Genomic DNA, 14,329 nt, shown 5'->3' on the forward strand with positions numbered 1-14,329 from the left:
CTCTTTGTGTCTCTCCTGGGCAGGAGCAGCGCTGGTCAGCGGGGGGTGGGGGGTGGGGGGGTGGAGGCTCCAGTTCTCCTCCATGTGGGGGTAGGAGAAGGGCTGGGCAGTTGCATAGACCCCCTTGCTGGCCAGATGCTTGCACAGAAACGGGGCGCAAAACCAGTTCTTGGCCTAGGCTCCATTTTCTGTAGATACCCACTGAAGAAGAAGAGTTTTGGATTTATATTCCCCCCTTTCTCTCCTGCAGGAGACTCAAAGGGGCTGACAATCTCCTTTCCCTTCCCCCCTCACAACAAACACCCTGTGAGGTAGGTGGGGCTGAGAGAGTCCTGAGAGAACTGTGACTAGCCCAAGGTCACCCAGCTGGCGTGTGGGGGAGCGCACAGGCTAATCTGAATTCCCCAGATAAGCCTCCACAGCTCAGGCGGCAGAGCTGGGAATCAAACCCGGTTCCTCCAGATCAGAGTGCACCTGCTCTTAACCTCCTATGCCACTGAGGGGCCGAATAACCGTCAGGAGGCAGCATGGGTTTACACAGGCAGATTTGTCCTTCCTAAGGCACTTACCCTGCTGTGGGGGTGGGGGTGGGGGTGGGGGCGGGGGTGGGATTTGCCAGCAGGCAGCCAGGGCAGCCTGCCAAGACACTCAGACATCAGCACCACCACACTGCCATTGAACCCACTGGCACAGAGGGGGCATATTAGAAGGTGTGCCTCAGAGTATGGTGAACTCTCCCCCTTGGGAAGTTTTTAAACAGAAGCTGGATGGCCATCTATCAAGGGTGCTTTGATTGTGTGTTCCTGCATGGCAGGCGGCTGGACTTGAAGGACCTCGTGGTCTGGGTGACCTTGGGCCAGCTGGGTGACCTTGGGCTAGTCACAGCTTCTCGGAGCTCTCTCAGCCCCACCTACCTCACAGGGTGTTTGTTGTGAGGGGGGAAGGGCAAAGAGATTGTCAGCCCCTTTGAGTCTCCTGCAGGAGAGAAAGGGGGGGACATAAATCCAAACTCTTCTTCTTCTTCTTCCAACTCTTTGAGTCTATGGTTCTACTCTTGCCTACACCCAACTTTGCAAAGGACCACGCTGTGAATAAACCATTTTAAAGTGGTGAAATTCTTATCCCGAGAGTCAACATGTAACATCAGTTTTCCCAACAAACGTCTCTGCTTTCATCCCCCTTCCCCACCCAACTAAAACCCAACTGACAGAACTCTCCTAAACCAGTCTTTCAAAAACAGAGGTTCTGTTGTTTTCCAAGAAAAAGCTATATGCATTTCTGCCGCAATCAGCGTTGTGATTGTGGCAGAAAGACATATAGCTTTTTCTGGGAGAAGAGATGGGAATCTAGGAGGAGAAATTGTGCGTGGGGGGGTGTGTGTGTATGAACAGGTTCATTGGTGCATCCCCAATGCTCCATGCTACTTCTGGTGCAAAACTAGAAGTAACGTAATTGCATCTGGGCAGTGGTGGGATCCAAAAATTTTAGTAACAGGTTCCTATGGTGGTGGGATTCAAACTGTGGCGTAGCGCCAATGGGGCTGGGCGGGGCACGACGGGGGCGGGGCATTCCTGGGCGGGGCTGTGGCAAGGACGCAGCCGCTGCGCCGGTCCTTGGGCGGGAAATGAATGCACGCAGGCACAGGCTGCCACGCACGCCGGTGCACCTCTAGACTGCTCCAAGTTCTGCGTGCTACTGCTGAGAGGAGGGGCGTAACTAAGGCAACAATCATGGGGCAAAATCACCAATTAGTAACCCCCTCTCGGCACACACAAATAAGCAGTAACCTACTCTCGGGAACCTGTGAGAACCTGCTGGATCCCACCTCTACATCTGGGTGACGCTTGAGAGTTCACGCTATGGTTGAACCATAGAGTTTTGGGAGAACGCTACAGCATCAGCTCAGTGGGATGACATCACTTCCGGTTTTGCCCCGGAAGTGACATTCCATGATCCACACCCCAATTTTTCCCCTCTGGCCTGTGGAGCGATGACATAGGGAAACGAGAGGAGATTCTCCCAATACAGCTGGACACCTACCCCCTATCTCCACGGCACATATCTCTTTTTAGCCCTGGTCACTCTTTAACTATATCTTTGACTTTTTTCGTGTCATTTCCATTTCAGCCTCCAGAACTGGGAGCTGTAAATTGCCCGGAAATAATTTCGGAGGGACTTGCTCAGCTGTTTTCCACTACATGGCCCGGAGAGGTTAGGAGGGTGAATTATTCTGATCCCTACACTTGCAAGGCGTCTTTGTAATTTCTCTTCCCTGCCTACAGGTCATATGTGGTTTTATTCACGTGCCAAGTTTTGCTTCGATGTTTCTTTGTTTGCTCTGATGTTTCGTTCAGTCTGTTTTGCGTCGACGTTTTGCATTTTGTTTTGCTTTGTTGTTTCATTTAGTCATTTCCCGATGACCTCCGCTGTGTCTTGAAAAGCCACGTTAATTAGTTTTCAACCAAACTGATTGTAGATGTGTTTTTAATTGGGTCTTGGTAAGTCTTATTAGGATGCAGGTTTTCATGACACACCCTTTTTCAGAAGTGCAGCGTTCTGCAATGTAAATGCTCATTATGATTACCAAAAGAATAGCTTTATTGTGGCATAGATGTTACCAAATTGTTGCATGCGGTTGCACAATGACATTGCTTCTAATAATAATATCCAGCAGGAATTTGCGATCTCTTTTCCAGTTGTGCGGTTTGAGACCATATTTAGACCATATTAGACCATATACAAAATTAGACCATAATTCACATTTAGATCTTCCTCATTTTGAAGAAGAAGAAGGAGGAGGAGGAGGAGGAGGAGGAGGAGGAAGAAGAAGAAGAAGAGTTTGGATTTATATCCCCCCTTTCTCTCCTGCAGGAGACTCAAAGGGGCTGACAATCTCCTTGCCCTTCCCCCCTCACAACAAACACCCTGTGAGGTGGGTGGGGCTGAGAGAGCTCCGAGAAACTGTGACTAGCCCAAGGTCACCCAGCTGGCGTGTGTGGGAGTGCACAGGCTAATCTGAATTCCCCAGATAAGCTTCCACAGCTCAAGTTGGAGGGGCGGGGAATCAAACCCGGTTCCTCCAGATTAGAATGCACCTGCAGATTAGAATGCACCTTTCTCTCCTGTAGGGAGACTCAAGGTGGCTTACAAGCTCCTTTCCCTTCCTCTCCCCACAACAGACACCTCGTGAGGCAGGTGGGACTGAGAGAGTCCTGAGAGAACTATGATTGGCCCAAGGTCACCCAGCAGGAATGTCATAGTGCGGAAACACATCTGGTTCACCAGATAAGCCTCTGCCACTCAGGTGGAGGAGCGGGGAATCAAACCTGGTTCTCCAGATTAGAATCCACTTGCTCTTAACCACGACACAACTCTGGCTCTCGAGTTCAGTCCTTCCTTGTTTTGCCCTTATAAGCAACGTATGTCTCTGCCTAAACAACTGCCATTCTCACCTGTATCAGAGGAATTCGACATGTCATCCTCCATAGCTTTGGTGCAGAACACCTCCTGGAAGTCACCTGCAGGAAGGAGAAAATGACAAGACTGGTAACCTTAAGAACATAAGAACAAGCCAGCTGGATCAGACCAGAGTCCATCTAGTTCAGCTCTCTGCTACTCGCAGTGGCCCACCAGGTGCCTTTGGGAGCTCACGTGCAGGATGTGAAAGCAATGGCCTTAAGAACATAAGAACAAGCCAGCTGGATCAGACCAGAGTCCATCCAGTTCAGCTCTCTGCTACTCGCAGTGGCCCACCAGGTGCCATTGGGAGCTCACATGCAGGATGTGAAAGCAATGGCCTTCTGCTGCTGCTGCTGCTCCCGAGCACCTGGTCTGCTAAGGCATTTGCAATCTCAGATCAAGGCGGATCAAGATTGGTAGCCATAGATCGACTTCTCCTCCATAAATCTGTCCAAGCCCCTTTTAAAGCTATCCAGGTGAGTGGCCATCACCACCTCCTGTGGCCGCATATTCCAAACACCAATCACACGTTGCCTGAAGAAGTGTTTCCTTTGATTAGTCCTAATTCTTCCCCCCAGCATTTTCAATGGATGCTCCTTGAATGGATGCAACCTTTGGAGATGTCCATCTACAGAGCTGTGCAGAAAACACCCTGCTGTAATGGAATCTGGCTGCAGTCAAGGCCCGCCCCTGTGTTCTTCGCCCATGCTCAGAAGAACTGGAAAGAATTCCACTGGTATCTGCGACTGGACAAACATCATGGCTTCCCTTCAGGTGCTCTCTCGTATTTGCCTCTGAGAAATGTCTCCTGCCTCCTTCTGTCCTTAAAACCAGTCCAATGGCAGGAAAAGGACACACAACAACGACACAGCCCTTTCACTGCAGCTAGTTGGCTTTTCAAAATAATCCAGAATAAACCCAGTTTTTTTCCCAGGGGTTTTCACGACTAGAATAACCCACCAGTGTGGCGGATTCTCTGGTGTGTATTCAGCTGAAAAAATACCCCAAAAAGTCTGATGTCATTTTTTTTCCTGCTCAGATATAACGAATGCACATCCCTAGCAAGGGAGGTTGGGCAAGTTGGGCAAAATGGTAAAGATCACGATTCTTAGCGCATGTACAAAGTGTTTCTTGTGCCTAAAAGCCATTGCCTTTTGAAGGGATGTCATGTTGGTGAGGGAGCAAGCTTGTTTTCTGCTGCTCCAGAGACTAGGACCAGGAGTCATGGGTTCGAGGTGGAGGAAAAGAGATTCCACCGAAAGACCAGGAAAAACTTCCTGACTGTCAGGGCTGTTCGACAGTGGAATGCACTACCTCGGAGGGTGGTGGAGTCTCCTTCTTTGGAGGTTTTTAAATTAAGAAGAAGAAGAAGAAGAAGAAGAAGAAGAAGAAGAAGAAGAAGAAGAAGAAGAAGAAGAAGAAGAAGAAGAAGAAGAAGAAGAAGAAGAAGAAGAAGAAGAGGAGGAGGAGGAGGAGGAGGAGGAGGAGGAGGAGGAGGAGGAGGAGGGGGGGGAGGAGGAGGAGGAGGAGGAGGAGGAGGAGGAGTTGGAATCCCACATAAAGGAAATGCCCGTGTGGCATGGGTTCTGTGGAAACAGTATCTCATATGCTGTTGGATTGTCCTTTTTATGAGATAGGTAGGAAGAAGCACATAATCCCCTTCCTGCATGGAAGTGAAGGCATTACAGATTTTTTTTAAAAAAAAAAAGAAGAGGAGGAGGAGGAGGAGGAGGAGGAGTTTGGATTTATATCCCCCCTTTCTCTCCTGTAGGAGACTCAAAGGGGCTTACAATCTCCTTGCCCTTCCCCCCTCACAACAAACACCCTGCGAGGTAGGTGGGGCTGAGAGAGCTCCAAGAAGCTGTGACTAGCCCAAGGTCACCCAGCTGGCGTGTGTGGGAGTGTACAGGTTAATCTGAACTCCCCACATAAGCCTCCACAGCTCAAGTGGCAGAGCTGGGAATCAAACCCGGTTCCTCCAGATTAGATACACGAGCTCTTAACCTCCTACACCACTGCTGGATGGCCATCTGTCAGGAAGTTTTGTGTGTTCCTGCATTGCAGGGGGTTGGACTTGATGGCCCTTGGGAGTACCTTCCGACTCTATGATTCTATTATTCTAGTACAGCCTCCAAAGCAAACGTTTCTCTAGGAGAACTCAGCTCTGTAATCTAGACATCCATTGGAGTTCTGGGAAATATCCACACCTGGAGTCTGGTAACCCTACTCCACACTGGCCCTATCAGCAGCTGGACACTCCAAACGCCCTTCCTATGTCTGCTCTTGGGCCCCTTCTGCACATGCACAGTAATGCCCTTTCAGTCCATTTTCACAATTGTTTGCAAGTGGATTTTGCTATTCCACACAGTAAAATCATAAGAACATAAGAACGAGCCTGCTGGATCAGACCAGAGTCCATCGAGTCCAGCACTCTGCTACTCGCAGTGGCCCACCAGGTGCCTTTGGGAGCTCACATGGAGGATGTGAAAGCAAGGGCCTTCTGCGGCTGCTGCTCCCGATCACCTGGTCTGCTAAGGCATTTAAGAACATAAGAACTAGCCTGCTGGATCAGACCAGAGTCCATCGAGTCCAGCTCTCTGCTACTCGCAGTGGCCCACCAGGTGCCTTTGGGAGTTCACATGGAGGATGTGAACGCAATGGCCTTCTGCGGCTGTTGCTCCCGATCACCTGGCCTGCTAAGGCATTTGCAATCTCAGATCAAGGAGGATCAAGATTGGTAGCCATAAATTGACTTCTCCTCCATAAATCGGTCCAAGCCCCTTTTAAAGCTATCCAGGTTAGTGGACATCACCACCTTCTGTGGCAGCATTGTGTGAAGAAATGTTTCCTTTTATGTTACTGACATGCTTCCCCAAAACTAGGTCTGAAGTTTAATGCTAATAATCTCCCTGAAATAATTACACTATTATCACACTGGGGGCCTGGCAGGGGGAGGGGGAGGAGTGAGGGGGAAAGGGAAGTAAAACTTTCGCTTTCTGAAACCCAACAACCCCACCACCACAAAATAGAAGTAAAAAGGCAGTCAAGGAAGGCAATCCTAAGCAAGAATGCTGTGCGAGGGGTGGGATAACTTCAGGAAAGCTAAATTTGTGGACCAGCCATCTGATCTGCGGTTTTTCCTTCACATGTCATCACTGCACTTGAATTCCCACAAAAATGCAACAGGAACAGAAAAATAAAAGCATGGAGAATATTTTGAAATAGACTTCTCTGTCCCACATTTGCCTCTGTCAGAATAGCCCTAATTCTGACAAGGGGGGTGGGGAAGGGATGCTCAGGGTGGTAAGGGATGCTCCTCTCTCTTTCCTGCCAGTTGGTCAGGGCTAGGTTTAGCTCAATTCTTTATCCGTGTGAAATGCCTTTTGTCTTTTGTACTTTTGCTTTGATCCTGTGGGAACGGGATTGGCGTCATGAGCCTAGGGACCTTGCAAGATCTCTCCTCCCCACCCTGGGCTCCCAGGCACTAAAAGCCCTGTCACTCTCTCTCCCAGGGGAGGGGGGCCCTTAACAAACAGTTCACTCCAATCGGGGTGAACTACACCTGCCATGCTCTTGGCTCCTCCCAATGGAAGCCCCTCACCCGGACTGCTGCTTTTTAATCCTACCCCCAAAGTTTTAGTTTGGTCCCAAAAGTTACACACCAAGAAAAGCGTGCCAGCCTCCAGTCTCCCAAGCTTTGTGGGGGAGGGGGGTACTTGTGGGGTGGTAGATGGTACTTAGAGCAAATCAGGTCGATTCAAGAGGACCTCCCTGAAGCTCAGCCCCAGCCGGCAGAGAGCCTTGTGCACAGCCAGCCTGTGAAGAGCGACTCCTAACGTGTCTGCTGGCAGCCACCTCTGGCTGGGTGAGGGGGGAAGGGGGAGGGGGAGATGATGGCATGAGTGCCCACAGAGACGGGCACCCGTGCCATAGGTTCACCATCACGGTTATAGACCAACCTTATATCTTGACAGAAAAACCACATCGTCTGCATAAAGCAGAATTGGTAACTGGGTGTTCCCCAAACTGGGACAGTGCGTGTGTACTTTCTTGAGAGTGGGTGCTAAGTCATTGAAAAACAAATTGAATAGAACAGGGGTCAAGGCACATCCCTGTTTAACACCTTTTGCAACTGGTATTTTAGGCGTCAGCAAGCCAGTGGGCGTACACTTAATCTGGCAAGTGGTGTTACTGCAAAGGGACTTAATAAGTAGGAGGAGTCTGGTGTCTATATCCATTTTATCTAGTTTGTTCCAAAGCAACTTCCTTTCAACTGAATCGAAAGCCTCTTTCATGTCTAAAAAGGCAGCATAGAGGTTAAACTTTCCTTTTGTACAGTATTTTGAGGATATTAAATGAAGGACCATACAATGGTCTAAAGTAGTCTTGCCTTTTTTAAATCCAACTTGTGCCGGGCCCAAGATCCTATTTTGTTCCACCCACTCAACAAGCCTATTTAGACGATGTTTAGCATATAGCTTCCCAGAAATGGAAAGAAGACTTATAGGCCTATAGTTGGCCGGGGAAGTGCGGTCTCCCTTTTCAAAGATGGGGGTTATGACTGCATTGGTCCAGGAACAGGGGACAATACCTGTTTTGTCAGCTGTGGTGAATAGGGTTGCCAGGATAGGAGGCCACCAATTTATAAAGGTTTTGTAAAGTCCCGGAGGGGCTGCGTCAGGGCCAGGGGGGTTTGTGGAGTTTTTAGTTGTTCGATTAATGACTTTATTTCAGTTGTAGACACTGGTGGCCAAACCGGGGTATTTTCTAAAACAGAGAGATCAGCGGAAGTGTAGTTACCGCTTGCACCCTGAAAAAGATTCTGAAAGTAGGAGAGCCAGGTCTGTGGGTCCACATTAGAAGAAGAAGAAGAAGAAGAAGAAGAAGAAGTAGTAGTAGTAGTAGTAGTAGTAGTAGTAGTAGTAGTAGTAGTAGTAGTAGTAGTAGTAGTAGTAGTAGTAGTAGTAGTAGTAGTTTGGATTTATATCCCCCTTTCTCTCCTGCAGGAGACCCAAGGGCTTACAATCTCCTTGCCCTTCCTCCCTCACAAAAAACACACTGTGAGGTGGGTGGGGCTGAGAGAGCTCCGAGAAGCTGTGACTAGCCCAAGGTCACCCAGCTGGCGTGTGTGGGAGTGCACAGGCTAATCTGAATTCCCCCGATAAGCCTCCACAGCTCAGGCGGCAGAGCTGGGAGGCAAACCCGGTTCCTCCAGATTAGATACACGAGCTCTTAACCTCCTACGCCACTGCTGCTCTTAGACATCAAGTATGCATTGGAGCGCATATCACCTGAAACAATTGTCCAAAATTCCCTGGTGTCATTTCAATCCCTGGCTGCCAGTATTCAGTGGGCAGATTAGCTCCGTTCCTGGTCTTAAAAGAGTAATAGACCTCCCTGATTTGGGATTTCAGGATCCTACAATCCCTGTTAAAAGCTCGTATCTCGATGTCTATTGGTCTGTACTGCACTGGAGTCTAGCTGCTGAGTAGACAGAGCTGTCCTCCAGCTGACCGGGCCCTGCGGGACCTTGGTGAATTCCACAGGGCCTGCAAGACTGAGTTGTTCCGCCGGGCCTTTGGAGTGTCCAGTCGCTGAGTAGGGCGCCCCCCTTTGCACCCTTATTTTTACAACTCCTAGGGAGGAGTCCGGCCGTTCCCTCTTTTGGGGGAGGTTTTTAATGAACTGGGTTATGGGACGCCTGTTATTATTGTTTTGACCGCTGTTTTAATGGATTTTAGTAACTGTGGTCACTATTGTGATCCTTGTTATATCTTGTATGTATATTGATACAATTGTGCACTGCCCAGAGCCCCTTGGGGATGGGGCAGTCTACAAATCTAAACAATAAATAAATAAAATAAAATAAATAAAATCCTCTGCAATAGGGTATCCGGTTGATTAGAAAGTTCAACAGGTGATGTCGTTGAGATCAATTCTGCTCTGAGATTCTTTAGCGCAGGTGAGTCAAGATACTCAGGGGTTTTTGATTCTACCAAGTCACGCCGTATAATTTTGGGGCTCATCTTTGTAAATGAATCACAAACCCTCTGGCCCTTTCCTCACGGGCGGGAAAGAGCGCCCCAGGGACGCTAAAGGCTGCGGGGGCGTGTCCCCTGGCCTCTGTGACAAGCCGGAAGCCGGGAGACAAGGCAGGCGTTCAGGGATCGCCCATTGCGGTGCGGAAAGGCCTCTGTTTTGGTGACTTTAAGGCGATATCTAACGTTAGTGGCGAATGGTCGCTCCATACCTGATGTACAACCTGAAAGTCCTGTACAAGAACAAAACATGACTGGGAAACCATTGCATAGTCTATGATGCTATTTCCCCATAGTGAAAGAAAGGTATACTCTCCAGTATTAATATATTTGGTTAGACCAGTGGTTTTCAACCTTCCTAATGCCGTGACCCTGTAATACAGTTCCTCATGTTGTGGTGACCCCCCAACCCTAACATTTATCCATTTTACAGATGGAGAACACTGATGCAGGCGACCCCCGTGAAAGGGTCGTTCGACCCCCAAAGGGGTCCCGACCCCCAGGTTGAGAACCACTGGGTTAGACCATTAAGAGGGATCAGGTCAAGTTGGAAGCACAGTTTAACAAGGTTAATGCCAGCAGAGTTAGTTATATTATTGGCTCCCCGTGGAATTCCGAATCATCTTCAAGGTGTGGGTTTTGACCTTTAAGGCCTTACGTGGCCTGGGACCCTCGTACCTTAGAGACCGCATTACCCCATATGCCCCTACTCGGCCTCTGCATTCAGCAGAGGCCAATTTGCTGGTGGTTCCTGGCCCCTCAATGATGCGGCTGGCCTCCACACGGGCCAGGGCCTTTACGGCCCTGGCCCCAGCCTGGTGGAACACTCTTCCTCCAGCTGTCCGGGCCCTGCGGGACCTTGGTGAATTCTGCAGGGCCTGCAAGACTGAGTTGTTCCGCCGGGCCTTTGGAGTGTCCAGTCGCTGAGTAGGGCGCCCCCCCTTACTCACTTACTTTTTACCACTCTATTTTTGTCTACATCTATGTTACCCTCCTAGGGAGGAGTCCGGCCGTTCCCTCCTTTCGGGGAGGCTTATTTAATAAATTGGTTTTATGGGACGCCTGCTGTTCTTGTATTGGCTGCTGTTTTAATGGATTTTAGTAAATGTAATAATTGTTTATGTGGCCACTTATTGTGATCTCGTGTTGTAAATTGTATATACGTTGACTTGTTGTGCACCGCCCAGAGCCCCTTAGGGATGGGGCGGTATATAAATCTAAACAATAAATAAATAATCTCTTAAGCTTGGGCTACTCACCGGTGTCACAGGCTGAGGTAATTCCAGGATCACTGTGGGATCGCAGGAGAGGACAGCAGGTCGGAGGCAGTCGGAAGGAGACCTCGCTGCTCCGGCGTTGCTGCCGCCCCGGGCCTTTGCGTCCCGGGAGCGAGCTTTTGGCTTTGACTCGCACCTCGGGGTAGCAGGGTCCCATGCTGCGGCCCAGGCCTTCCAGGCGGTGGCAGCTATGGGTCAGAGCGCCACCCACCTCGAGCAGGCCCTCGTAGCCCGCGGTGGGCGTGGAGCAGGAGTAGGAGCGCTCGCCAAGGAGACGGGAGCGCGGCACCTCCTCGAACGGGCCTTGGAGGGTGGGGCTTTGCGGATGCAGGCCACACTGCCCACAGTCCACGCTCAGGCAGTAGTCGGCCCGGCTGCGCTGGATAGAACGGAACAGGACGTAATCGACCGAGCGAACGGAGCCTTCGGTCTCCAGCAGGCACGAGTCCTCCGACGGGCTGCTGTCTCCGGGGATGTCTACGATTTCTGACATGACCAGGGAGCCGCTATCCATCGAAACAGCTGCATGGGGGAAGAGAGAAGAGGGAGAGAGATGGGCCAGCTAACAAAGGCCCTTGAGTTACAAATAGGATTGCCAACGCTGGTTGGGAAAAATCCTGGAGATTATCTATCTATCTATCTATCTATCTATCTATCTATCTATCTATCTATCTATCTATCTATCTATCTATCTATCTATCTATCTATCTATCTATCTATCTATCTATCTATTTTTATTATTATTATTATTATTATTATTATTATTATTATTATTATTATTATTATTATTATTATTATTATTTATTAAACTTGCTATACCGCCCTATCCCCGGAGGGCTCAGGGCGGTGAACAACATAAAGTCATACAAAAAACATAAAAATCTTAAAACAGGTACATTCTACAATAGGGCCCGCGAGACCCATATACCACCCTCTTCCAAAAATGAGGAGGGGTCCCAATGATGTTAGGGGACCCTACTAGCAGGGGGGGGCGGGGCATTATCGGCGGCTGGACTCTCCAAAGGCCTGGTGGAATAATTCGGTTTTACAGGCCCTGCGGAACTCTCCAAGGTCCCGCAGGGCCCGAATAGCTGGTGGTAATGTGTTCCACCAGGCCGGTGCCAGGGCTGTGAAGGCCCTGGCCCGTGTGGAGGCCAGCCGCGTCATCAAGGGGCCAGGGATCTCCAGTAGATTCGCCTCTGCTGATCGCAGAGGACGAGCCGGGACATATGGGGTAATGCGGTCCCGAAGGTACGAGGGTCCCGGGCCACGTAAGGCCTTAAAGGTCAACACCCACACCTTGAACATGATTCGGAATTCGATAGGTAACCAATGCAGGCGGCGCAACACAGGGGAGATGTGTTCACGAAAGGCACCCCCTGTGAGCAACCGGGCCGCCGCATGTTGGACCAATTTCAGTTTCCGGATCAGGCGCAAGGGAAGGCCCGCGTAGAGCGAGTTACAATAGTCCAGTCTGGAGGTGACCGTTGCATGGATCACAGTGGCTAGGTCAGTGTTGGAGAGAAAGGGGGCCAGCCGACGGGCCTGTCGAAGATGGAAAAACGCAACCCGGGTTATATGGGCCACCTGGGTCTCCATCGAAAGAGACGAATCCAGGTGGACCCCCAGGCTGCGAACGGAGGGGGTCGGTGCCAATATGGCCCCCTCCCACACCGGCGGCTGGAAATCCCCAATCTCACCCCCACGACCAAGCCAAAGGATCTCCGTCTTCGATGGATTAAGTTTTAACCTGCTCTGTTGTAACCAACCAGCGACCGCCTCCAAACATTGCTGTAGAGCTGCAGGGGCAGCGGCAGCTCCCCCCTCCATCAACAGAATGAGCTGAGTGCCATCAGCGTACTGATGGCAGATCAGCCCAAAGCTCCGTACCAGCTGAGCAAGCGGTCGCATATAGATGTTAAATAACAGTGGGGACAGCAATGCCCCCTGAGGCACACCGCAATGAAGCGGGCACCTCTGGGAAGCTTTGTCCCCACACCACACTTGCTGACTACGCCCCCAGAGGAACGAGGCAATCCACTGAAGGACAGTGCCCCGAACCCCGGAAGCGGCCAGGCAGTGGGTCAAAAGGTCGTGATCGACCATATCAAACGCTGCGGTGAGATCTAACAACACCAGCAGCGCCGATCCGCCTCGGTCTAGCTGCATACGGAGCTTATCTGTGACAGCGAGGAGAACCGTCTCCGTCCCATGCCCAGCACGGAAGCCGGACTGGAAGGGATCGAAGGCCGATGTGTCATCCAGAAAGCCCTGAAGCTGCTCCAACACCACTCTCTCAATTACCTTCCCCAGAAACGAAAGATTCGAGACGGGGCGGTAATTGGCCAGATCTCCAGGATCTAAGGATGGTCTTTTCAAGAGCGGGCGGACCACCGCCTCCTTCAACCCATCTGGAAAGACTCCTTGCTCAAGGGAGTCATTGATGATCTTCAACAGATGGGGTCGTAGCTCCTCCCGGCACGATTTAATCAGCCAGGAAGGGCACGGATCCAGAGGACAGGTAGTAGGTCTAACAGCAGCCAGGGCCCTGTCAACAGCGGCTTCAGAGAGCAGGGAAAACTGGGCCAAACTAGGGCCTGAAGACGGCAAGGGAGCCTCCAGTTCGCTCATTGTAGTTAAGGTGGCCGGAAGGTCCTGGCGGAGCGACGCGACTTTATCTGCGAAAAAGCTCATAAAAGCCTCACAGCTAACAACCAATCCATGATTTGTAGAACCCTCTGATAAAGAGGTCAAAGATCGAATTATCCTGAATAATTGTGCCGGGCGAGAGCTAGCAGATGCGAGAGAGGAGGAGAAGAAGGCCCTCTTCGCCTCCTTCGTCGCCATCTCATAGGCTTTCATAAACGTCCTATAAGATGTTCGCGCAGCTTCGCCACGAGATTTCCTCCACACTCGCTCTAGACGTCTGAGCACCCGTTTCATGTGGCGAAGCTCCTCCGTATACCACGGAGCCTGCCTTGAGCGGGGCCCCAGAGGACGCCGGGGAGCAACAGTCTCGATGGCATCAGAGAGGCGGGAGTTCCAATCCTCCACCTGCTCATCGAGTGTGCCGGCAGGTTCAGGTTCCCGCAGAGCATTCAGGAAACCAATTGGATCCATAAGTCTCCGCGGGCGGGCAAAAATCGGCCCGTCGCCTAGACAGGGGTAGCGTGGCATGTCCAGCCGCAGCTTCAGGGCATAGTGGTCGGACCATGGCACTCTGTCTGTAGAGGATACGACCAGGTTAACCCCCGACCCAAAGACCAAATCCAGCGTGTGACCGGCCTCATGCGTGGGGCCAGAATTTATTAAGGAGAGGCCCAGTGTCGCCATGGATGACACCAGGTCCGCAGCCGCCATACAAGAGGCGGTGTCGACATGGACGTTGAGATCACCCAAGACAATAAGTCTGGGAAACCGCAACGCCCAGTCGGCCACCACCTCCAGCAACCGCAGATGCCGTCCCTCGGTGCGCTAGGCGACCGGTACACCGGTCTGTCTGTCTGTCTGTCTGTCTGTCTGTCTGTCTGTCTGTCTGTCTGTCTGTCTGTCTGT

The 14,329-nt window shown here is 50.9% G+C and overlaps 1 protein-coding gene across 1 annotated transcript; it reads right to left on the reverse strand.

Annotated features, from left to right (window-relative positions):
• Nucleotides 1–3,452: 3,452 nt before the first annotated feature.
• On the reverse strand, nt 3,453–11,296 carry LOC125425345 (protein FAM189B-like; the record flags this gene model as incomplete). Its single annotated transcript, XM_048482958.1, has 2 exons — nt 3,453–3,518; nt 10,757–11,296. Coding segments are annotated over 2 exons (606 nt in total), but the record flags the coding sequence as incomplete, so codon positions are not given.
• Nucleotides 11,297–14,329: the final 3,033 nt, after the last annotated feature.

Source organism: Sphaerodactylus townsendi, unplaced genomic scaffold, assembly GCF_021028975.2.
Source record: "Sphaerodactylus townsendi isolate TG3544 unplaced genomic scaffold, MPM_Stown_v2.3 scaffold_307, whole genome shotgun sequence".
Taxonomy (NCBI): Eukaryota; Metazoa; Chordata; class Lepidosauria; order Squamata; family Sphaerodactylidae; genus Sphaerodactylus; species Sphaerodactylus townsendi.